At 40.5% G+C, this 27,030-nt stretch overlaps 1 protein-coding gene across 2 annotated transcripts in view; it reads right to left on the reverse strand.

Moving 5' to 3' along the window:
* The window catches only part of MRAP2 (melanocortin 2 receptor accessory protein 2), a 99,854-nt gene that overhangs the window by 18,375 nt on the left and 54,449 nt on the right, over positions 1-27,030 (reverse strand). For both annotated transcript variants that reach the window (XM_027091318.1, XM_027091329.1), the window contains exon 2: positions 21,781-21,913. In XM_027091318.1, the coding sequence (XP_026947119.1) occupies positions 21,781-21,907 (127 nt within the window). In that variant the 5' untranslated portion in view covers positions 21,908-21,913. The remainder of the gene's footprint in view (positions 1-21,780; positions 21,914-27,030) is intronic.

A 27,030-nucleotide genomic window follows, 5' to 3' on the forward strand; every position in this document is an offset into this window, starting at 1 on the left:
GTACCTTCACCAGCTGGAACAACTGTCCCCAGGCTGGAGCTAATGGAAGTCTATCGATCCTTCAAAGCCCATGCCTTACACCATCTCCTTCACAAAGCCTAATCTCCCCAACAGATGTGCTTGCTCCTCCTGTGAACCCCATGACATTTTTGTCTGTGCTTCTCTACATGGGTCTCTCCTTGATCCTATCATGGGTAATAGTCACTAGCGTATGTCTCTCGGATGGGGATGAGACCAGGCTGTCTACCAGAACCTGGTACCTTCCTAATAGGGTCTTAAGTCTGGGAGAGGCGACAGAGTTGAAGTATTTTACATTTTCTGATCTATTCTAAGAAGTTTACCTATGTGGCAATACAATGAGGATACTCAGTAATTAAAAAAAAAGAGGTAAACAGAACTTATGCACTAAATGTGTTTAAAATACAAAGCATTATTCTAACTAAATTATAAGTATATAGCACTCTAACATGAAGAAATCAGATTAGTAATTTACTTCACATAATTCATACTTCCATTCTACATATACTATAGCCTAGAGGTTAACAACTTTTATTCAACAACATTTATTCAGCACTCTGGATGCAAAGCTAATTTATCTTTCCCGGGGTTAAGAGTGCCAAAGAAACAGGAATTGTAGAGTTTGCCTTACGATCTAATGGAAATGAGGCCTAAACAAGACATAAGGACAAGTACCAAAAAAAACACACGTGCACAAGTGCAGCATGTAACAATAGCATCTCAGTTATGGGGGCACAGACTGAAAAGCATCATTGTGCAGATAAACAACAGCTCAATACCCTACACTTCATCAACTGCCTGCACAGCAAAAGGAAATTCTACAGTGACCCACCAGAATCATAAAATCCTCAGCTGAGAATTTAATCTAGTCGTGTTGATTCATTTTCAAATCTCTTTCCTAGGAAGGGATTCTCATGAGGACAGCTTTCACACCGCCAGTGGTGGCTGGACCCCTATGAGTCCTCCAGTCCCCTATCCCAGAGTGGGCAGGGATGGAGGAGGGTGCCTTTGACCCAGCCTAGTCCCTTGCCCCCGTCCTTCTAGTGACCCAGGGAGCGGATCACAAAGCAACAATAACGTGGGACCTGGGAGGGTCTCAGCCCTCAGCAAAGTCATGAGGGAACAGAGTGGGAATGAAGAGAGCTTTGGTTAGAATTTGAAAATCCCCATGATCCAATGGCATTTTCAGATGTTTTCTTGATAATGTGGTATCCACGTTTCTCATCACAATATGCTTTAAGCAGCTTTGCTTATTCACTTTCTTCTCCAAAGGAAATTCTGCTTCCTCAGATTATTTCCATTAATTCTCCTCTACCTCATCCTCTGTCACATGGCCCAATCCCAGGGCACTTTCTCACCCTGAGCCCCTTTCAGAGAATATCAGAGATCTCCATCTCATCTCAGGAATAACCAAACCCTCTTGAAGTTTTATTTATATGCCAGGTTTCACAGACGTTAGCATTGCAGTAAAAGGAGGAATGCAGAGCCTCTGGTCTTCCCCAAAGCACCCTTTCTTGGAAGGAAGTCAGAACAGAGGTTTACATAGAGTGAGCGAGGCTCCAAGGAGCCCGGTTCGTTAAGGAAGCCAAGAAAGCCTTCCACAGGGGGTTCTAATAGAGCCGAACAGCTACTTCTGTCCTGCCTAGAGACTGAGCTACTTGTAGACCATTATAGTAAGAGGGTAGAGCAAATTGCCCAGAGGAATCCCAAATAGGATGTGTCATAATAAAATGACTTTCCCTTAGCCTGACCTCTAATGAATGGAATGAAACGGAGCTGAAAGCTGACAGCTGCACGGTTTTCACTGGTATGATCTGTTTCTCCATGTTTTCCACTATAGGGGAGGACGAGAGCAACTATCCCATCCTATTTCCCCTCCCCTCCACCCCTCACACCAGGCAGAATGGCCATCATCAAAAAGTCTACAAACAAGACATACTGGAGAGGATGTGGAGAAAAGGGAACTCTCCTACACTGTTGGTGGGAATGTAAATTAGTGCAGCCACTATGGAGAACAGTATGGAGGTTCCTTAAAAAACCAAAAATAGAATCACCATATGATCCACTAATCCCACTCCTGGGCATATATCCAGAGAAAACCATGGTTCGAAAGGATACATGCACCCCAATGTTCATTGCGTCGCTTTTTACGATAGCCAAGACGTGGAAGCAACCTAAATGTCCTTCGACAGAGGAATGGATAAAGATGTGGTATATATATATAATGGAATACTACTCAGCCATAAAAAAGAATGAAATAATGCCATTTGCAGCACCATGGATGGACCTAGAGATGATCATATTAAGTGAAGTAAGTCAGAGAAAAACAAATATAATATGATATCACTTACATGCGTAATCTAAAATAATGATACAAATGAACTTATTTACAAAACAGAAACAGACTCACAGACTTAGAAAACAAACTTATGGTTACCAAAGGGGAAGGGTGGGGGGGAGGGATAAATTGGGAGTTTGGGATTGACATATACGCACGACTATATTTAAAATAGACCACCAACAAGGACCTACTGTATAGCACAGGGAACTCTGCTCAATATCTTGTAATAACCTAAATGGGAAAAGATTTTGAAGAAGAATAGATATATGTATATGTATAACTGAATCACTTTGCTGTACACCTGAAACTAACACAACATTGTAAATCAACTATAGTCCAATATAAAATAAATTTTTTATTTTATTTATTTATTTAATTTTTGGCTACACCATGCAGCATGTGGGATGTTAGCTCCCCAACCAGGGATTGAACCCACGCCCCCTGCATTGGAAGGTGGAGCCTTAACCACTGGACTGTCAGGGAAGTCCCTAAAATAAAATTTAAAAAAGAATAAATTGTGACCTTTCCATCTCGTGGTTGTATGAAAAATGAGGGTTAATGCTTAAAGAGAGGGTTCAGGACACCAGAGCCAGCACTGTCTTCACACCACTTCTGGTTCCTACGGTGTTAGGGTCAGTTCTGTGGTATGAATTCCTGGCAAGGAGCCAACCGTGGGGTTCTAGTATTTGTCCCTACTGTGCTCCCCATCACACGTCTTACTCTAAGCCTTCACTAGCTCTAGCTCTGTTTCCTATCTTGATGAGTCAGCTTCCTGCTGACTCATCCACGCATGCATCTGGCATTATCTGCAAGTGGGCACATGATAAAAGTACAGACTGTGGCCACCACTGATGGCTCAGAATCAGAGGATGCTCCTTTAGTCTCACCTCAACACAGCTGCCAGAGTGGTCCTGCTAAAATGTAAACTCATTGACTCATAGGCTTCTGCTTCTGCTTATCTAAATGTCTCACCTAGCCAAGCCCTTCATAAATGCCCCATTTCTCTTCCTCCTTAAATTTATAACACAATTCTTGAGAGATCTGCCTGTACATACTGTCTCCAGTTCCTCTCCTCTCATTTTTTATTGAACCAATTCTAGCAGTGTTTACTCCTAACACTCTACTGAAACTGCTTTTAAGGTCATTGCCATTAATTTCTACACTGTAAATCCAAGAGTCAAGTCTCAGCCCTCGACTTACTTGACCGTAATAGCAGCATGTGACACATTCCACGGTCTCATCTTTGAAACCCTTTCTTCACTTGGCTTCCAGGAAACCACAATCACACAATTTTCTTCTTACCTTTCTATAAATTCAATTCAAACTCCTTGGCTGCTTTCTCCTGAACATCCCCCAATTTCTCAATGCTAGGGTGTCCCAGGGCTCAATTCTGGGACCTCTTTAGTTTTCTAATCAATACTCATTCAACCAGCCTCTTGGGTTTAAATATGCTGATGACTCTCAAATTTATACCTTCACTGTACACCTACCTCTCCCCTCATGTCCTCTTGGAGGTCTGATGGGTCTCAGTTGAACAAGTCCAAAAATGAGCTCCTGGGGGTGCTGTTTCTCCCAGTCTTCCCCATCTCAGTCAATGGCAATTCATACTGCCAGTTACTCAGATCACAAGTTTCAAATCATCCTTGGCCCTTCTCCTTCTCTTGCACCCTACTGCCAATCCACTGACAAATCCTGTCAGATCTATCTTCAAAAAGATCCAGAGTATATGTACTTCTTACCACTCCACTGCCCCCACCATGGTCCAAGTCACCTCAGCAGCTGCCTGGATTTTGGCAATAGCCCCCTGCCTGGCCTCTGCTTCCAATCTCATCCCCTTCCTTCCCCAGGTGCAGAGTGATCTTACTGAAACCCAAGCTAGGTACCACGCTTCTGCTCCAAACCCTCAAATGACTTCTCAGAGAAAATGTCATAAGTCATAAGTCCTTAGCTTGACCTCTAAGGCCCCAGTGCCCTCTTCTCCATCACCTGACTTTGTCTCCTGATGTTCTGCCTCTTATTCACCCCTCTGGCACCAGGCTGACCTCCTCATTGTTCCTTGTGTGTTCCATTTTGCTCTTGCCATGGAGCACTTTCTGGAATGTTCTTCCCAAAGTATCTTCTAGCTCAATCTCTCACTTCCTTTAGGTCTTTTATCATTTTTCTCCTTCTCAGGAAGGCCTCCCATGGCCATTCTAGCTATACTTTCACCTCGACTCTCCACATCTCCTTTCCCTACTCTATCTTTTATCACCATCTGGCATAGTTCATCTATTTAACTTACTTATTATCTCTCTCCCAGTAAAATGCAAGATCCATATGAGAAAGTGTTTTGTCTTTTCTGTTCACTGTTGTATCTCCAGTGCTTAAAATAGTGCTGCACATAACAGGTACTCAACAAATACATGCAGAATGAATGAATGTCCATTCTGCTGGTACCCAGTGTATGTCAGATATATGTCCACTTCTGATAGATACAAGGTTTAATACCAGATCCAAAACTGAAGGCAAAAGGAGAATTTACAATGACCATCAGAGGTTGTTTCTCAGATGAAAGACCCTTTGGAGGTAGGAATCTTAATTTCAGCAGGCAGGAGAACTTAGTCTCACTAGAGATGTAGCTATTGCTATGAAGATCCATTACAGGTCAAATAAATGAAGGTAATTGCTATGGTCATTCCTATCTTCATAAGTGCTTCCCATTGAAATGACTCGCTTTTATTCTTTTGAAACTGCACCTAACTGGCTTTGAATTTTGCTCAGCCAAACAAGGAGACGCACTTGAAGGGCAGAATTACAGCATTTTAAAGTGGAAGAGACTATACCAAGGTACACAGTACAATAGTTCACTTACTTTCCTGTATGTCTTGGGGTTTGTTCCTGAAGCTAAAGGCCTCTACTTTAATCAGATCTCTTAATCAAAACAGCAAGGACCCACCCAGGAATTTTTGGGTTTTCCTAATGGGAATGTTAAAAACAAAAGCACTCCTTATTAATGATATAGTGAGTAAAGGAAGTATGTAGTGTATCATACTTCTCCCTACATTTTGTAGGAATTTTTTTCCAGCTATAATCATTTCTAAATGTAATATGCCCCAAAGAGATTTTCAACTGTTTCTGGAAATGCGCCAACCAAAACTACAGCAGCAGGCTGTTTTCTCTGCCCCTTAAACTAAGAAAAAGAGACAGGCGCAAAATGACACAAAAATAAAATCTGTGTCACCAAGCTGTAAAAGCTTATATTACAGGGAAATATATGGCAATTTGCCCAGTCATTTTGATTTCCGCTAAAATTCTTAACAGCAAGTATCCTTACCTACAGATTTTCCCAGAAAATAACAGATTAAAGAATCAAAGTTAAAGGGGGTGATTTCACACCCTGACGGCAACAGCCCTCCATCAGATAATTGATGACAGCACATCCTAATGGATTCCATGTACTTTTTTTTTTTTTACTTCCACAAAGAACTACTGAGAAGACATCAATACAGGAATGAGCAAAAGCATTTAATTATTACTATTCACTTCAGGGGTAAATGATATGTGGTTTAGTTAATGATTTTTAAGGAACAAAAATAGAAAGCTCTTGATCCAGGGAATTAGTAACTCCGAAGCCCTTTACAGTCCCATCGCTGGAGACCAGAGGGCAGGAACCAGCCAGGGTATCACTGCTCCTGTCCCTCTAATTGCCCAGCCAGATGGTCTGCCACAGCCATCAGCAATCAGTAGCATCCAGGCCCCAGGACCTATACATGAAGCCCCGGCTCTTGTGGTCCTTCCTGCAATGAGGGAGTGGGAACAAAGGCTAAGCACTTTATTAGCTGGAATTGGGAGTTGACCATGATGGAAACTCAGGAGGCTCCTGAGCTCCCCTCCTCCCACAGACACATGGAATATACAGCTACATATGGAGCAATTCCCTCTGAAAGAGATCCAGAAACTATCTGAGCAACTCCTACACATCTGACAAATGATTTCCTACTCACATCCAAATGAGTAGGAAAGGCTGAGACACACTCTTGCCATTAACCCCACCCCCAGCACAGCAACATAGCCATCTGAGGTAACCCCCAACTCCCACATTCTCCCTGAGGAAGGGTTTAGACCACACATCTAGAGCCCCACTGGAGGCAGTTCAAGATGGTGGTGTAGGAAGATCCTGAATTCACCTCCTCCCACAGACACAACAAATCTACAACTACATAGGGAATACTTCCTTCTAAAAAAGACCTGAAAACTGGACAAACAGAGCCTCCACAACAAAGGATAAAAAGACAGCATTGAGACAGTTAGGAGACGCAGAAACACAGTCTCACCAAAACAAAAATCTTCACCCTGGTGCAGCGACCCACAATTGGGAGGGATCTCAAAAATACAGAACTTTTCTCTAAGGAGTGAGGTGGTCTGTGCTCTATAGCAAGCACCTCAAATCTTAGATCCTGCATAGGAGAGACAAGCCTCCAAAATGCCTGGCTTTGAAAACCAATGAGGATTACATCCAGGAAAAACACAGATCTGTAGGGAATGGAGAACCTGCTTTTTAAAGGGCTCACAGACTCCCTTGCCCCAGAATCCAGCACAAAAACACCCGTTTGAAAAGCACCTGGACTATTCATGAAGGAGACCCATTAACTAATCTTCAAGAATCTGCTGGAAAGGCAGGAACCTGCTGGGACTCTTTCTGGTGATGGACACACTGGCAGATGCCATTCTTGTGATTTCATTCTACCTTGCTAATGCCAGCACTGGTGGGTGCCATTTTGGAAGTCTCCCTCTAACCTGCTAGTGCCAGTAGGTGTGCCTCAATGAGAGCTCCACCCACCCCTGTGCTACAGCTGCATGCCACAGCTGGGTTGGGCAAGACCCCTGCCCACCCCTGCACTGCAGCAGGCTGGCACATGCAGCCCATACAGGGGATGCCCCTTGAGTGCCCAGCTCTAGTGGCCAGGGCATCTGAGGCCCACAGGATTTCCTACACAAGGCCACTCCTTCAAGACTGGAGGAGGCAGCTTTTTGGCCCAATATACAGAAACAAACACAGAGAGTTACTCAAAATGAGGAGACAGAGGAATATGTCCCAAATGAAAGAACAAGACAAAACCTCAGAAAAAGACCTTAATGAAATGGAGATAAACAATCTACCTGATAAAAAGTTCAAAGTAATGGTCATAAAGATGTTCACTGAACTTGGGAGAAGAATGGAGCAACACAGTAAGAGCTTCAACAAAGAAAGAGAAAATATAAGAAAGTACTAAACAGAAGTTAAAGAGCTGAAGAATATAATAACTGAACTGAAAAACAAACTAGAGGGGTTCAACAGCAGACTGGATGAAGCAGAACACACCAGGAAGACAAAGCAATGGAACTCACTAAGACACAGGAGCAAAAACAAAAAAAGAGTTTTAAAAAGTAAAGATATCTCAAGGGACTTTTGGAACAATGTCAAGCAGAATAACATTCACATTATAGGGGTCCAAAAGGAGGAGAAAGGGCCAGAAAGCTTATCTGAAGAAATATTAGCTGAAAACTTTCCTAGTCTGAAGAAGGAAATAGACATCCAGGTCCAGTAAGTCTAGAGAGTTCCAAATAAGATGAACCCAAAGAGATCCACACCAAGACACACCATAATTAAAATGATAAAAGGCAAAGATAAAGAGAGAATCTTAAAAGTAGCTAAAACAAAACAACAAAAAAAACTTTACATATACAAGAGAAACCCCATAAGGCTATCAGTAAATTTTTCAGCAGAAACTTAGCAGGTGAAGGGAGTGGCATGACATATTCAAAGTGCTGAAAGGAAAAAATTCCAACCAAAAGTTCTCTACCTGACAAGGTTATCATTCAGAATTGAAGAGTTTAAGAGTTTCCCAGATAAGCAAAACCTAGAGGAGTTCATCACCGTTAAACTGGACTTACAAAAAATGATAAAAAGACTTCTTTAAGCTAAAAAGAAATGGCATTGATTAATAACATAAAAACACTGAGTAAAAATCTCACTAGAATAGGTAAGTCAGTAGTAAAGGTAATGGATCAATCACTTATAAAGCAAGAATGAAGATTAAAAGACAAAAAATAGAAAAATTAACTAAAACTAAAATAATTAAAGTATACATAAAATAAAAAATGTAAAAGATGTCATAAATATAGATATATAGATGCATATATACATCTATATAGATGTCATAAAGATGTCAAAAAATATAAAACATGAGGGAGGGAGTAAAAAAAAAAAGTAACCTTCTGGAATGTGTTCAAATTTAAGTTGTTATCAACCTAAAACAGACCATTATATGCAAATGTAAACCATGGTAGCCACAAACAAAAACTTATAGTAAATACACAAAAGAAAGAGGAATTAACCTAAACATAACACTAAAGACAGCCATGAAACCACAAGGGAAGAGAGAAAGAGAAAAAGAAACAGAGAGGAACTACAAAAACAATCCAAAAATAATTAACAAAATGGCAATAAGTACATATCTATCAGTAATTACTTTAAATGTAAGTGGACTAAATTGTCCAATCAAAAGACACAGAGTGACTGAATGGATAAAAAAACAAGACCCATCTGGATGCTGCCTACAAGAGATCCACTTCAGAAGTAAGGACACACACAAATTAAAAGTGAAAGGATGAGGAAAGATAGTCCATGCAAATGGAAACTAAAAGAAAGCTGGTGTAGCTATACTCATACAAAACAGACTTTAAAACAAAGAATGTAATAAAAGACAAAGAGGATATATATAATGATAAAGAGGTCAATGCAGCAAGAAGATGTAACACTTAAAAAATACATATGCACCCAATATAGGAGCTCCACAATACATAAAGCAAATATTAACAGGCCTAAGGAGTGAAATTAACATCAACAAACTAACAGTAGGGGACTTTAACACCCCACTTACATCAGTGGATACATCATTCAAACAGAAAATCAATAAAGAAATATTAGGCTTAAACGACACATTAGAGCAGACAGATTTAATAGATACATACAAAGCGTTTCATCCAAAAGCAGCAGAGTACCCATTCTCAGGTGCACATGGAACACTCTCCAGGCTAGATAACATGTTAAACAAGCCAAAAAACAAGTCTCAATAAATTCAAGAAGTTTGAAATCATATTAAGCATCTTTCCCAACCACAATGGTATAAAACTAGAAATCAAATATGGGAAGAAAATTGTAAAAACCACAAAAATGTGAAGATTAAACAACATTTAATCTGAACAACCAAAGAATCTTTGAAGAAATCAAAGGAGAAATTAAAAAATACCTAAAGACAAATGAAAACAAAAATATGACATACTAAAATCTATAAGAGGCAGCAAAAGCGATTCTAAGAGGGAAGTTCATAGCAATACAGGCCTACCACAAGAAACAAGAAAAATCTCAAATAAACAATCTAACATTACACCTAAAGGATCTAGAAAACAAAGAACAAAGTTCAAAGTTGGCATTAGGAAGGAAATAATAAAGATCAGACCCAAAATAAATGAAAAAAATAGAAAGGATTAATGAAACTAAGAGCTGGTTCTTTGAAAAGATAAACAAAATCAACAAGCCAACAGCTAGACTAACCAAGAAAAAAAACAGAGAAGAATCAAATAAAGTCAGAAATGAAAGAGGAGAAATTACAACTGATACCACAGAAATAGAAAAGATTATAAGAGACTCCTAAGAACAACTATATACCAACAAATTCAACAACCTAGAAGAAATGGATAAGTTTCTAGAAACACACAATCTTCTAAGACTGAATTATAGAGAAATAGAAAATCTGAATAGACCAATTACTAATAAGGAGATTGAATCAGTGATTTTAAAAAACTTCCAAACAAACAAAAGTATAGGACCAGGCGACTTCACTGGTGAATTCTACGAAACATTCAAAGATTTAATACCTATGCTTTTCAAATTGTTCCAAAAAAATTAAAAGAAGGAGATGTTTCCAACTCATTTTACAAGGCCATATTATCCTGATACCAAAACCAGACAAGAATACCAAGGGAAAAAAAATCACACGCCAATATCTTTGACGAAAATAGATGCAAAAATCTTCAACAAAACATTAGCAAACTGAATTTAACAGACATTAAAAAGATCATACACCATGAACAAGAGGGATTTATTTCAGGGATGCAAAAATGGTTCAGTATCTGCAAATCAATCAACATGATACACCACATTAACAGGATGAAAGATAAAAATCACATGATCATATCAATCGTTGCATAAAAAGCATTTGACAAAAGTTGACATCCATTTACAAGAACTCTCAACAAAGTGACTATATTAATAGACATTTCTCCAAAAAGACATACAGATGACCAATAGGCACATGAAAAGATGCTCAACATCACTAATTATTAGAGAAATGCAAATCAAAACTACAATGAGGTACCACCTCACACCAATCAAAATGACCATCATTAAAAAGCCTACAAATAACAAGTGTTGAAGACAGTGTGGAGAAAAGGGAACCCTCCTACACTGTTTGTGGGAACGTAAGTTGGTGCAGCTGCTATGGAAAACAGCACAGAGTTTCCTCAGAAAACTAAAAATAGACCTACCATATGATCCAGCAACCCCACTCCTACTCAGACAAAACTATAATTCAAAAAGATACATGCACCCCTATGTTCATAGCAGCACTATTCACAATAGCCAAGACATGGAAACAACCTAAATGTCCATTGACAGACAAATGGATAAAGAAGATGGGGTACATATATACAATGGAATATTACTCAGCCATAAAAAAGAATGAAATAATGCCATTTGCAGCAACATGGATGCAGCTAGAGATGATCACACTAAGTGAAATAAGTCAGAAAGAGAAAGACAAATACTATATGATATCACATATGTGTGGAATCTAAAATATGGCACGAATGAACTTATCTACAAAGTAGAAATAGACTCACAGCTATAGAGAACAGACTTGTGGTTGCCAAGGGGGAGGGGGGAGGGAGAGAGATCAAGTTAGAGTTTGAGGTTGGTAGATGCAAACCATTACATTTTGAATGGATAAACAACAAAGTCCTACTGTATAGCACAGGGAACTATATCCAGTCTCCTGGGATAAACCATAATGGCAAAGAATGCATGTATGTGTATAATTGAGTCATTTTGCTATACAGCAGAGATTGGCACAACATTGTAAATCAACTATACTTTAATTTTTTAAAAAAGTATCATCTAAGTACCAAATAGAAACACCATGTTTTTCAGGGCTGTTTATAGGAGAGCAAAGCTTTTTTGGTACAACTTAATATGGCTTATAAACTTATATAATGTTCTCTTGAAAGAGTTCTTGGATGCAAGTTGCTGAGATTAAATGTAACAGGATAGCATGGGGGAAAAAAGTGGGTATGGAGGAAATATACCTCAACTTAATAAAAGCCATGTATTAATATAACAAACCCACAGCTAACATCATACTCAACAGGGAAAAACTGAAAGCTCTTCCTCTAAGACCAGGAACAAGACTAGGATGCCCACACTTGTCACTTTTATTCAACATAGTATTGGAAGTCTTAGCAATTAGACAAGAAAAAGAAATAAAAAGCATCCAAACTGAAAAGGAACAAGTAAAACTTTCACTATTTGCAGCTGACATGGTACTATATGTAGAAAACCCTGAAGACTCCACCAAAAAACTGTTACAACTATAAAAATGAATTCAGTAAACTTGCAGGATACAAACTCAATACACAGAAACTCTGGTATTTCTATACACTGATAATGAACTATCATAAGTAGAAATTAAGAAAACAATTCCATTTACAATTGTATCAAAAAGAATAATATACCTAAGAATAAATTTAACCAAGGAGGTGAAAATCTCTATGCTGAAAACTGTAAGACTCTGACAAAAAAAAAACCTGAAGAAGACACAAATAAATGAAAAGATATTCTGCATTCAAGGATTGGAAAAATTAACATTGCTAAAATGTCCATACTATGCAAAGCAATCTACAGATTCAGTGCCATCTCTAATGAAATACCAATGACATATTTCACAGAACTAGAACAAATAATTCTAAAATGTGTATGGAACCACAAAAGATCCTGAATAGTCAAAGCAATCTTGAGAAAGAACAAACCTGGAGGAATCATACTCCCTGATTTCAAAATATACTACAAAGCTATAGTATCAAAACAGTATGATATTGGCATAAAAACAGACACACAGATCAATGAAGAAAAGAGAGAGCCCAGAAATAAACCCACAAATATATGGACAATTAATCTATGACAGTGGAGTCAAGGACATAGTATGGGGAAAGGACAGTCTCTTCAATAAATGGTGTTGGGAAAACTGGACAGCCACATGCAAAAGAATGAAACTAGATTACTATCTTATACCATACACAAAAATTAGCTCAAAATGGATTAAAGGCTTGACTATAAGACCTGAAACCATAAAATTTCTAGAAGAAAACATAGGTGGTAAGCTTATTGACATCATTCTTAGTGATGTTTTTAGAGATCTGACTCCAAAGGCAAGGGAAACAAAAGCAAAGTAAATAAATGGGACTACATCAAACTAAAAAGCTTCTGCACAGTGAAAGAAACCATCATCAAAACAAAAAGGCAGCCTACTGAATGGGAGAAATCTGTAAATCATATATGCAAAAGGGGTTAATATAAAAAATATAGAGAACACAGACAATACAACAACAAAAAACACACACAACTCTACTAAAAAATGGGCAGAGGATCTGAATAGACATCTTTCCAAAGAAGACATACAGATGGCCAAAAGGCACATGAAAAGATGTTCAATATCACTATTAGAGAAATTCAAATCAAAACTACTATGAGATATCACCTTACAACTGTTAGAATGGCTCTCAAGACAAGAAATAGCAAGTGTTTGAGAGGATGAGAAGAAAAGGGAACACTTGAGCGCTATTGGTAGGAATGTAAATTGGTGCAGCCACTATACAAAACAGTATGGAGATTCCTCAAAAAATTAAGAATAGAACTACCATATGATCCAACTATTCTACTTCTAGGTATTTATCTGAAGAATATGAAAACACTAATTCGCAAAGATGTATAAACACCTATGTTCATTGCAGCATTATTTTTTTAATTTAATTTTTTTTATACAGCAGGTTCTTATTAGTTATCCATTTTATACATATTGGTGTATATATGTCAATCCCAGTCTCCCAATTCATCCCACCTCTCCCCCCTTGCCCCGCCACTTTCCCCCCTTGGCTCTTTCACATTTTTCATCATTAGGGCATAGGAATGCAAGAGATTTCTGTGCATTAATTTTGTATCCTGCAACTTTACCAAATTTATTGATTAGCTCTAGTAGTTTTTTAGTGGCATCTTTAGGATTCTCTATGTATAGTATCATGTCATCTGCAAACAGTGACAGTATTACTCTTCTTTTCCAATTTGTATTCCTTTTATTTCTTTTTCTTCTCTGACTGCCATGGCTAGGACTTCCAAAATTTTGTTGAATAATAGTGATGAGAGTGGATATGCTTGTCTTGTTCCTGATCTTAGAGGAAATGCTTTCAGTTTTTCACCATTGAGAATGATGTTTACTGTGGGTTTGTCATATATGGCTTTTAATATGTTGAGGTAGGTTCCCCTTATGCCCACCTTCTGGAGAGTTTTTATCATAAATGGGTGTTGAATTTTGTCAAAAGCTTTTTATGCATCTATTGAGATGATCATATGGTTTTTCTCCTTCAGTTTGTTAATATGGTGTATCACATTGACTGATTTGTGTATATTGAAGAATCCTTGCATCCCTGGGATAAATCCTACTTGATCATGGTGTATGACCCTTTAATGTATTGTTGGATTCTGTTTGCTAGTATTTTGTTGAGGATTTTTGCATCTATATTCATGAGTGATATTGGTCTGTCATTTTCTTTTTTTGTAGTATCTTTGTCTGGTTTTGGTATCAAGGTGATGGTGGCCTCATAGAATGAGTTTGGGAGTGTTCCTTCCTCTGCAATTTTTTGCAAGAGTCTGAGAAGGATGGGTGTTAGCTCTTCTCTAAATGTTTGATAGAATTCACCTGTGAAGCCATCTGGTCCTGGGCTTTTGTTTGTTGGAAGATTTTTTAATCACAATCTCAATTTCAATACTTGTGATTGATCTGTTCATATTTTCTATTTCTTCCTGGTTCAGTCTTGGAAGGTTATACTTTTCTAAGAATTTGTCCATTTCTTCCAGGGTGTCCATTTTATTGGCATAGAGTTGCCTGAGGTAGTCTCTTAGGATGCTTTGTATTTCTGTGGTGTCTGTTGTAACTTCTCTTTTTTCACTTCTAATTTTTATGATTTGAGTCCTCTCCCTCTTTTTCTTGATGAGTCTGGCTAATGGTTTATCAATTTTGTTTATCTTCTCAAAGAACCAGTTCTTAGTTTTATTGATCTTTGCTTTGTTTTATTTCTTTTTCATTTATTTCGGCTCTGATCTTTATGATTTCTTTCCTTCTACTAACTTTGGGTTTTGTTTGTTCTTCTTTCTCTAGTTCTTTTAGGTGTAAGGTTAGATTGTTTATTTGAGATGTTTGTTGTTTCTTTTTTTTTTTTTTTTTTTTTTTTTTTTGTGGTACACGGGCTTCTCACTGTTGTGGCCTCTCCCGTTGCAGAGCACAGGCTCCGGACACGCAGGCTCAGTGGTCATGCTCATGGGCCTAGCCACTCCGCGGCATGTGGGATATTCCTGAACCAAGGCACGAACCCACGTCCCTTGCATCAGCAGGCAGACTCTCAACCGCTGCGCCACCAGGGAAGCCCATTTGTTGTTTCTTGAGGTAGGATTGTATTGCTATAAACTTCCCTCTTAGAACTGCTTTTGCCACATCCCATAGGTTTTGGATCATCGTGTTTTCATCGTTATTTGTCTCTAGGTATTTGATTTCCTCTTTGATTTCTTCAGTGGTCTCTTGGTTATTTAGGAACGTATTGTTTAGCCTCCATTTGTTTGTGTTTTTTACGTTTTTTCCCCTGTAATTGATATCTAATCTCATAACGTTGTGGTCAGAAAAGATGCTTGATACGATTTCAATTTCCTTAAATTTACTGAGGCTTGATTTGTGACCCAAGATGTGATCTATCCTGGAGAATGTTCTGTGCGCACTTGAGAAGAAAGTGTAATCTGCTGTTTTTGGATGGAATGTCCTATAAATATCAATTAAATCTATCTGGTCTATTGTGTCATTTAAAGCTTGTGTTTCCTTATTAACTTTCTGTTTGGATGGTCTGTGCTTTGGTGTAAGTGAGGTGTTAAAGTCCCCCACTATTATTGTGTTACTGTCGATTTCCTCTTTTATAGCTGTTAGCAGTGGCCTTATGTATTGAGGTGCTCCTATGTTGGATGCATATATATTTATAATTGTTATATCTTCTTCTTGGATTGATCCCTTGATCATTATGTAGTGTCCTTCCTTGTCTCTTGTAACATTCTTTATTTTAAAGTCTATTTTATCTGATATTGAGTATTGCTACTCCAGCTTTCTTTGGATTTCCATTTGCATGGAATATCTTTTTCCATCCACTCACTTTCAGTCTGTATGTGTCCCTAGGTCTGAAGTGGGTCTCTTGTAGACAGAATATATATGGGTCTTGTTTTTGTATCCATTCAGTGAGGCTGTGTCTTTTGGTTGGAGCATTTAATCCATTCATGTTTAAGGTAATTATCGATATTATGTTCCTATGACCATTTTCTTAATGGTTTTGGCTTTGTTTTTGTAGGTCCTTTTCTTCTCTTGTGTTTCCCACTTAGAGAAGTTCCTTTAGCATTTGCTGTAGAGCTGGTTTAGTGGTGCTGAATTCTCTTAGCTTTTGCTTGTCTGTAGAGCTTTTGATTTCTCCATCAAATCTGAATGAGATCCTTGCCAGGGAGAGTAACCTTGGTTGTAGGTTCTTCCCTTTCATCACTTTAAATGTCATTCCCCTCCCTTCTGGCTTGTAGAGTGTCCATTGAGAAATCAGCTGTTAACCATATGGGAGTTCTCTTGTATGTTATTTGTTGTTTTTCCCTTGCTGCTTTCAATACTTTGTCTTTAATTTTTGCCAATTTGATTACTATGTGTCTTGGCGTGTTTCTCCTGGGGTTTATCCTGTGTGGGACTCTCTGTGCTTCCTGGACTTGGGTGGTTATCTCCTTTCCCAGGTTAGGGAATTTTTTGACTATAATCTCTTCAAATATTTTCTTGGGTCCTTTCTCTCTTTCTTCTCCTTCTGGGACCCCTAAAATGCGAATGTTGTTGCATTTAATGTTGTCCCAAAGGTCTCTTAGGCTGTCTTCATTTCTTTTTATTCTTTCTTCTTTATTCTGTTCTGCAGCAGTGAATTTCACTATTCTGTCTTCCAGGTCACTTATCCATTCTTCTGCCTCAGTTATTCTGCTATTGATTCCTTCCAGTGTATTTTTCATTTCAGTTACTGTATTGTTCATCTCTGTTTGTTTGTTCTTTAATTCTTCTAGGTCTTTGTTAAACATTTCTTGCATCTTCTCGATCTTTGCCTCCATTCTTTTTCCGAGGTCCTGGATCATCTTCACTATCATTATTCTGAATTCTTTTTCTGGAATGTTGCCTATCTCCACTTCATTTAGTTGTTTTTCTGGGGTTTCATCTTGTTCCTTCATCTGGTACATAGCCCTCTGTCTTTTCATCTTGTCTATCTTTCTGTGAATGTGGTTTTTGTTCCACAGGCTGCAGGATTGTAGTTCTTCTTGCTTCTGCTGTCTGCCTTCTAGTGGATGAGGCTATCTAAGAAGCTTGTGCAAGTTTCCTGATGGGAGGGACTGGTGGTGGGTAGAGCTGGCTGTTGCTCTGGTGTGCAGAGCTCAGTAAAACTTTAATCCACTTGTCTGCTGATGGGTGGGGCTGGGTTCCCTCCCTGTTGCTTGTTTGGCCTGAGGCAACCCAACACTGGAGCCTACCAGGGCTCTTTGGTGGGGCTAATGGCGGACTCTGGGAGCACTCACGCCAGGAGTACTTCCCAGAACTTCTGCTGCCAGTGTCCTTGTCCTCATGGTGAGACACAGCCACCCCCTGCCTCTGTAGGAGATGCTCCAACACTAGCAGGCATGTCTGGTTCAGTCTCTATGGGGCCACTGCTCCTTCCCCTGTGTCCCGATGCACACACTACTTTGTGTGTGCCCTCCAAGAGTGGAGTCTTTTTTTCCCCCAGTCCTGTCGAAGTCCTGCAATCAAATCCCGCCAGGCTTCAAAGTCTGATTCTCTAGTAATTCCTCCTCCCGTTGCCGGACCCCCAGGTTGGGAAGCCTGACGTGGGGCTCAGAACCTTCACTCCAGTGGGTGGACTTCTGTGGTATAAGTGTTCTCCAGTTTGTGAGTCACCCACCCAGCAGTTATGGGATTTGATTTTAATGTGTTGCGCCCCTCCTACCATCTCATTGTGGCTTCTCCTTTGTCTTTGGATGTGGGGTATCTTTTTTGGTGAGTTCCAGCATCTTCCTGTCGATGACTGTTCAGCAGTTGGTTGTGATTCCAGTGCTCTCACAAGAGGGAGTGAGAACACGTCCTTCTACTCTGCCATCTTGAACCAATCCACAGCATTATTTATAATAGCAAAGATTTGGAAACAACCTAAGTGTCCATCAATGGATGAATGGATAATGAAGATGGTACAAACACACAGAGAAAATGGAATATTACTCAGTCATAAAAAAGAATGCAATGTTGCCATTTAAGACAATATAGATAGACCGTGAGGGTATTATGTTAAGTGAAATACACTAGAGAAAAGAAAATACACTAGAGAAAGACAAATACTGTATAATTTCACTCATATGTGGAATCTAAAACAAACAAACAAAACAAACAAAAAATTGATAGACACAGAAAACAGATCAGTGGTTATCAGAGGGGAAGGGAGTTAGGGGACAGGTGAAATGGGTAAAAGGGGTCAACTGTATGGTGATGGTGGATAACTAGACCTTTGGTGATGATCACTTTGTAGTGTACACAGATGTTAAATATAATTTTGTACACCTGACACTTACATAATGTTATGTACCAATTTTACCTCAATTAAAAATAAAAGACTCCCACTAGAGAGACAAGCCTCCTAAACATCTAGCTCTGAAAGCAGACAGGGCTTTTGTCCATGAGAATCCAAGGTTATAGCAAACAAAGGAGCAGTTCTTCATGAGCACACATGACTATCTCCCCAGGGCTCAGTGCAGGGGGAGCAGGCAAAAACACCCATTTCCCAGTCTTTCTCTGAAAGGGGTTTATCTGCTTGCTTTAGAAGATGATGCCTGAGGGCCAGACTTCTAATTTATCAGGCATCTAGGGGCCAGCTGTGATCCTTCCCAGGGACCAGTGAAGCCAACACATACTTCCCTGCCTTCTTCCTCTAGCCCATTCCAATAATAAAAAACCAAGTTGTCAGTATCTCCCTGGAAGGAGCTTTTATACAAGTCTGGCGCCCCAGCTTTTGCAGCTGCTGTCCAAGGGACTGCCTGATATCCTAGCTCTGATAGCCATGAGTCCGACAGGACTGTAGTTCTTAAAAAGCCTGACAGCACCCTTCCATGGCTCTCCACCAGGCTCAGCACAGAAGGAGCAGACAAAATGCCCACTTCCCAGTTTCTCCCTGGAAAGAATTTAACTATTTACTCTGCAGCTGCTGCCTGAGGTTCTGCTTCTAATCAAACTGCATCTAGGCACTGACCACAATCCTCTCCTTCCAGACACAGACAGGTCTTGACACGCCCTCAATTACTAGGAGCTACTAATACAAAGAAGTCTGCTTGAACAATCATACAAGTTTGAGAGAAAACTAAGATCTCAGGCCTGGCTGAATGACAAGATTCATTTCCTATATAAGACCACTCTGCTAGACTGCGAGTGGTGGCTCTTATCTAATGCACAGAAACCAAAACAGAGAGTCAAGGACACTGAAGAAATAGAGGAATGTATTCCAAACAAAAGAATAAGATAAATCTCCAGAAACAGACCTTAGTGAGAATTCAAAATAACGGTCATAAACATAGGGGTAAGCTCCTTGACATCACTCTTGGTGATGAGTTTGTGGATTTAACACCAAAAGCAAAGGGAACAAAGGCAAAAATAAACAAGTGGGAGTACATCAAACTAAAAAGCCTCTGCACAGGGCTTCCCTGGTGGCACAGTGGTTGAGAGTCCGCCTGCCGATGCAGGGGACATGGGTTCGTGCCCCGGTCCGGGAAGATCCCACATGCCGCGGAGCGGCTGGGCCCATGAGCCATGGCCGCTGAGCCTGCGCATCCGGAGCCTGTGCTCCACAGCGGGAGAGGCCACAACAGTGAGAGGCCCTCGTACCGTGCAAAAAAAAAAAAAAAAAGCCTCTGCACAGCAAAGGAAACCATCGACAAAATGAAAAGGCAAATTATGGAATATGAGAAAACATTTGCAAATCACATATCTGGTAAGGGGTTAATATCCAAAATATACAAGGAACTCATACAACTCAATAGCAAAAAAACAATGCAATTTAAAAATGGGCAAAGGGCCTGAATAGACCTTTTTCCAAAGAAGATATCCAAACGGTCCACAGGTACATGAAAATGTGGTCAACACTGCTAATCTTTAGAAAAATGCAATTCAAAACCTCAAGGAGATATCATCTCACCACTGTTAGAATGTCTGTTACCAAAAAGCCAAGAGATAACAACTGTTGGTGAGGATGCGGAGAAAAGGGAGCCCTTGTGCATTGTGGGTAGGAATGTAACTGGTGCAGCCACTATGAAAAACAGCATGAAATTTCCTCAAGAAATTAAAAGTAGAACTACCATATCATCCAGCTTTCCCATTTCTGGATATATATCCAACGGAAATGAAAGCGTTATCTTGAAGAGGTTATCTATACTCCCATGTTCATTGTAACATTATTCACAATAGCCAAGGTATGGAAACAACCTAACTGTCTATTCATGGATGAATGGATTAATTAAATGTTATAGATAGATAAATAGATATTTGAGTATTATTTGGCCTTTAAGAAGAAGGAAATACTGTCATTTATGACAAGATTTGTGAAACTGGAGGGCATTATATGAAGTGAAATAAGCTAGACAGAGAAAGACAAATAGTGCATGATATCACTTACATGTAGACTCTAAAAAAAAGAAAAGAAGTCGAACTCACAGAAATAGAGCAGAAAAGTGGTTGCCAGGGGCTGGGGGATTGGGGAAATCAGGAGAGGTTGGTAAAAGAGTATAAACTTTCAGCTATAAGCTGAATAAGATCTAAGGATCTAATGTATAACATGGAAAGTATAGTTGATAACACTGTTTTGTACAATTGAAATTTGCAAGGGAATAGAACTTAAATGTTCTCACCAATGAATAAACAATCAAACAAATACATACCTGAGGTGATGGATGTGTTAATTAACTCGACGGGGGGAATCTTTTCACAATATATAAAATATATCAAATTATCACTTTGTATACTTTAAATATATTACAATTTTATTTGTCAAGTATACCTCAATGAAGCTGAAAAAAATAGAAAGCCCACTTTGCAAGTAGGAGTGAGGAACCATGAATGCCAAGACAGCTTAGAGTGGCAGCGGCCAGGAAACACGAAAGAAGTGAAAGCATTTCCTTTCCCACATTTGCATCTTCAATTCTAGTCTCTCTTGTATTTCCTAACATGTTCCATTAAGCTGAGCCAGATAAGAACCTACGACTTTTATGGTGCTGCGGACATTCATTCTGAAACAAGCAAACATCTCTGGACCATTTATGGGATAACCACGACAGGACCCGGTAGTGGGCAGCACTTTCTGCTTATCATGTCAACTCCGTTTAAGTAAACTGAGCTGCTTCCTGCTGGCCAGTCAGCAGGAAGTTATGAATGGAGGTGGACGGTAACCTTTCATAGAGTTATATTTCCTTGCTCTGTGCTGGATCATTAATCGCTCCAATAACACAAGGCACAATGCATGCCTATAACACAGAGCTGGGAATGACTGCGGGCTATTCTGGTCCATCACTACGAACACACACAGACAGACTGCTTTCCACAGCCCCAGAAACCCAGTGGGGCTGAAAGGATGTTGCGGACTGTTACAAGAGAAGGTTCTTCAAATTAGAGTTCCAGATTCTACTTGTGTACACATTTTTGATGGTCCAAATGTTCACATGGTTTCGGAGAGCTGGCATCATTAATTTTTTAAAAATCTCAATTTGAAAGTGACATTGATTCATGTTCCGCCACTAAGGGAATCGTTCAAGTTCTTCGTCACTCATATTATACATCCTTGAGCAATAAGCCTATATTTGGAGGGGGTGTTTTCCAGGGATTTGGGGGTAGAGGACAGATTTCTATAAAAAGAATGTCCAGGAAAAGTAAACACTGGGGATTTCACAGGTTAAAGCGAACACACATCATGGTTACAATGGGGAATTGCACAAGACTTACATTTGTGAGCCTTCAGTCCTTCAAAGGAAACTGGTCCAATCTCATAATACTCATATTCCCAGGTGTAATCAGAATTAGATGCAGATTGATGGGACGTCCCATTAGAAACTAACCTCTGGGCAGACATCTCCACCTGCAGAAATGGAGAAAGGCGAGTGTAGAGTCTGTTAACGCATCCACATTGTCCTTGACCCCGTTCAGGAGGTCAGCAGGCAACGGCCTCTGGGAGGTCCTATCCACCAGGTCAGGGACAGCCCTCCCTGGCTGCCTGCATTCCCAGTGGCCATTACTTCCTTTTATCTCTCCATGAGACTGGTATGCATTATTTGCAACCAGAGGCCATGTCTTCTTTCATGGTTGTTCCCCCAGAACTTAACCCAGTGCCTGGCACATAACCAACTTCCAATAACTGATGAAAGAAGGAAGTAAGGAGGGGGAGAGTGTATCAGAATCTCTGAGCTCACGACTTCAGCCACATCACCTGTCACCACCTATGCAGAGCCTACAGAGAATAAATAAAATCAGTATCAGAAGAGAAGAAGCCCAGTAGACGTCTACTGGGCACCTACCATGCAAAAATAAAGACATGGGACCTATGTCTTATGAAATAGGGGTGGAGAAAAAAGAAGGGGACAACAAAAGTCACATCATTGGAGAAGATCCTCAGTGGAATCCCTATCTTGGTCACTGCTAACTCCTGAAATCTGTCCTATTTTCAGGATGTCCCAATGCCTTGTTTGTTATCATTTGAGATTTTAAAATGCTGACTTCTTTGTGAGACGAGGTTGTACTGTGCAGCATGGATACCAAAGGCAGCAAGTGCACAGAGCCAATATTCAGTACTGAGCATCTGCTGTGTGTGAGGCACCATACATTGTGGGCTAGGAGAAGATGCTAGACCAGGACTCCAGAGACCTCCCCTAATAATGGGGAAAGAACACTAAGTGACAACAGTAATATAAGGAGAAATCTGAATAAAGTACCAGCAAAAACCAAGATCCACTGAGCAGTATAACCACTAGATCCCACTCCACAAGAGCTTTCTGAAGCTCCCCTTCTCCCACCCGCCATGGGGCAGTACCACCCACCACTGCCATTAGGGCACAACCCCCAGAGAAACTGAGGCAAAATCACCACCACCCCTCTGGCCCAAGGCACGAGTCTCACCTTTCCCTCTTCCGTTCTTCCCCAGGCCAGTCCTGGACCCCATAGAAACAGACTCCAACCCCTCACATTCTATTGTTCAAAAGATGGTGTGCTATGACCCAGAGACGCATGCCAGTGTCAGAATTAGAGGGTGACTCTGAGTGCCCACCCAGGCGAATCACTCCTCCAAAGGTAGAAGAGAATGTACCAATGATCCTTTGGGAAAGAAAGCTACACAAATTTTAAGAAAAGCTGACCTTTGAGTAAGGATTCAGTTACCTTCCTAATACTGGCACAAAAATAACATAAAATCATTACCACCATATCTTCTTTGGCATTTCTAGTATTTGAACAAGAGTTGATTTCCCTCAACGATGAAATAGACGAGGGTCTTCATCATTGATTTTTCTCTCCATTTGCTATGCTGCCAGGGAAGACACTTCAGCTCTCCCAGCCACATTTTCCTCATCTGCAAAACCGACCATCCTGACTTCCTGTTGTTGACAGGAAGTGGTCCGGCTACAGTCACTAATTGACACCATCACCATCCACCTGGCCCACTTCTTGAGATCCCTGCTTTTTCTGCTTCTACTCTTACGGATCCGTTGCAATCCATTCTCCACACATCAGCCAAAGATCTTTTAAAAAGACAAATTACCCTGTCACTCTTTTGCTTAGTACTTTTAAATGGCTTCCCATTGCTCCAAGGACAAAGTCTAAAATCCTTAAAATGTCTTACAAGGTCATGGCTTGAGCCCTGCTGTCTCCTCTCATCTTGCCTCCTTCCCTATACCAAGCCGCACTTGGATTTCTTGCAGTTCCTCAAATACTTCATGCTCCCTGGAATGGGCACACATACTGTTCCCTCCGGCAGGAGTATTCCTCCTACCACTTCATCCTAACCCACCCCTCCTTCTCTGCATACTCTTGTCATCTACACCGGAATCATCAAATCCAGCCCACTACCTGTTTTTGTATAGCCTGCAAGTGAAAAATATTTTAACATATTTAACGGTTGGGGAAAAACATCAAAACAATGATATTATTTCATGACCTGAGAGAATTATGTGAAATTCAAATATCAGAGTCCATAAATAAGGCTTTATTGGAACACAGCTACCCTCGTTTGTTTTTGTATCTTTTGTCTTCTCTAGCACTATAACAGCTGAGTAGTAGTGACAGAGATAGTAGAGCCGCAAAAACCTAAAATATTTACTTTCTGATACTTTATAGAAAAAGTTTACCTACCGCTCCCCGCCTTGAGAGCCATGGGAAAAAAAATGATCTGAGCTTCTGTTTTCCCATCAGGAGAATGAAGGTGATAACAGTACCTACATCATGGAGTTGCTGTAAAGATTCAATGTGATGTTGCATGAAATGTGCACAGCCAGGACCCAGGTTGAGGTCAATCAAGAGTAGCCAGCACTACTATTATAAGCTAAGAAGTGCTAGTCTGGGATAGAAAAGCCTAGGTTTATTCTTTAGACAACACCAACTCCCCTGTCAGCCAGTTCCTATCAACTTCACCATGTGGTTAATTGATCTGCGTGGTCTAGACAAATGAATAAAATTACTATAATAAAACATAAGTCAAAAGGCATTCGTTTCAATGGTTTAAAAATCATGAGAAACGTACATCATGGGATACATGATGTTTCATCAAGTCAAAAATAAGGTAATAATGTCTCTTTTTTTAAGGAAAATAAGATGAAGTCTGGTTTGAGCATATCATTTTTATTGGAAATCAGCATTACAGCCAATGTAATAAGCAGAGGGAGGCACTGGGCTTCATCTGGTGTCAAAAATAGAAAATAGAAAAAAGTACATGAAACAATGGAGAAAATAAAGATGAGAGAGTGTTTTCCATGCTCTGAGCATCACTCCCCATGGCTATGCTCTTCTCCACATCCGTGCACAGTGGTTCCCCATCCGTGGCCGCCCAGGCCCATGGGACCAGAGGGTCTTCCTATCGGCTCAGGAAGAAGCATTAGCACCACCTGCACAGGGCCAGCCAGGAACTAGCAAGCAAAATATCTGTATAAGAGTCAGATACCAAGAAGCATCAACCATTTACCTACCACAGAGAGAGTGTCTTTTCATTCCTTCTTTTTCTCTCCCTTACATCATTCCTGTTCTTCTAAGTGAACTATTTAAGGATGGAGGGAGACCATAGGTGAAAAGGTCCTGAGAGTGGAAAGGCTGCCCTTTAAGAGAGGACACCTGACAGATGCCTGGAGACAAGAGGTTCTCTGGGGAAGCAGAATAGGATGCCGGCCACCCCCCTCCCACCCAAGCAGACACCGTTGTGGAGGACTTCAGATAAAAGGAGCGGTTTGTGTTTTCACTGGCTATTTCCTCTCAGTTCTTGAATTCCAAAGATGGATCTGGAGGACAGAACCTCTGGCTTCTGCTTTCACCTCGCACCCTTGAAAAAGTCCATGAGGTAATGTTTTCATGCAAGTCTCAGATCAACCAGCTTGGGCCATCACATGCACAAGGACAAACAACAAACAGAAGGCAGGATTTTGTATAATGTCCATTGTCGTAGTCCAGCTTATGGGGGTGGGAGAGGGAGGGAAGACCTCAAATACAAACAGAGAGGGCTATTAGCAGGTCCCAGACACCTCTCACGGCAGTCTAAATAGCCCTCTTCTCCCACCCACCTTCCCAACACTTTCATCTCTCCTTTCAATTATCCAGTCTTTCCTCCTCCAACCCAGATTCCCACACCACTCCTGGGCACCCTCTTGCCTTCTTAAAGACAGGTCAAGCAATTCTCTCCACCTCCCTGAATTTGGGAAGATGTATATGGACATGGGACTAAAAACTCTTCATCAATAGCCTTGGTGGGTCATGTTGGGTACACGGGCCAGGGGAGCTGTTTCCTTAGACCTGGACCTTTATTTCCATGTTAAGGGGTAGACATCAGCATGTGAGTTTTCCAAGTGGCCACCAACTCAGGCAGGGGATTAGCACATTAAAGAGAGAACCAAAAGATGCCTATAAACCCTAAAAAATGAGCACATGTGCACGCACGCACACAAAACTGACAACACAGCCAGGAAGATACTCCAAGCAGCTGTTGGCCAGGCCACAGACCCAAAGACCCAAGGTGATCAGCTTGTATGGAGGCAGACCTAATGACCCATTTGGATTTGAGATCAACATTCCCAATTGCAGTCATTCTATCTTCTTTCTGTTCAATTCCCAAATTCCAAAAGTGGGCATGCCACCCAGGATGCCAACCTCCATTCTGACCTGGGCCATGAAGGTCTCAGTAATTACTTATTCTTATCTCTTTCTTCCTTCTATTCCTAGGAACAACTATCCCCATCACAACAGAGAAGTCACACTCTTGACCCATCACCCTTTCTCTCTCCCAGCCAAGACATCCAAAAGACCAAAGGTCAAGTGTGGCCAGGCTACATTCTGGCCACTGAGGAGCCCAAGGTCAGAACTTCAGAAGCACAGCTTTAGAAGCTTAATTCCCTCATTGCGCAGAGGTCTGACCAGGCACCCAATCAGAACTGACGGTGCACTCAGCTTACCTGCATCTATGTGGGGAGGACCAAACAGAGAAAATGAGAGTCTGCAAGGTTATGAGTCGGGCTCATGGTTAGACCAGAGCCAGCTGGATATGCCTAAAGCATTTCTAAAAGGCACTACATCCCAGCAAGGAATCACGTTTGACCCCTAAAATCAGAACCTCCAAGGTCCCCTCCCAGGGCAGTGCTTAACAAACGCTGACATGGTCTTCTTCCCAGCACACTGCTCTTTTCTATTGATTCCGTGCAAACCACATTCTACCTGCACTCGTCACTTTAATTCTCAAGTTTGCAGATTCCTTTTCTGTGAATCCATTTTAAGTCAGCAACTTCTTTTGAAGGTGTGGATTATTACTTTCTTCAGTTAAAGAGGCAATGCTTCCAGGACTTTAGACTTTAGTCCTCCCAACTATTTTTTTTTTTTTTCCTCCTAACTATTATCTTTTGACTTGAGCCTGCATCTTACCTTTGAAGTCTGAGATTCTGGCCACTCACTTCAGGGTAGAGATGTTACACACACACACACACACACACACACACACACACACACACACACACA

Source organism: Aethalodelphis obliquidens, unplaced genomic scaffold (genome assembly GCF_003676395.1).
Source record: "Aethalodelphis obliquidens isolate GAN/ISIS:26980383/991018 unplaced genomic scaffold, ASM367639v1 scaffold3, whole genome shotgun sequence".
Taxonomy (NCBI): domain Eukaryota; kingdom Metazoa; phylum Chordata; class Mammalia; order Artiodactyla; family Delphinidae; genus Aethalodelphis; species Aethalodelphis obliquidens.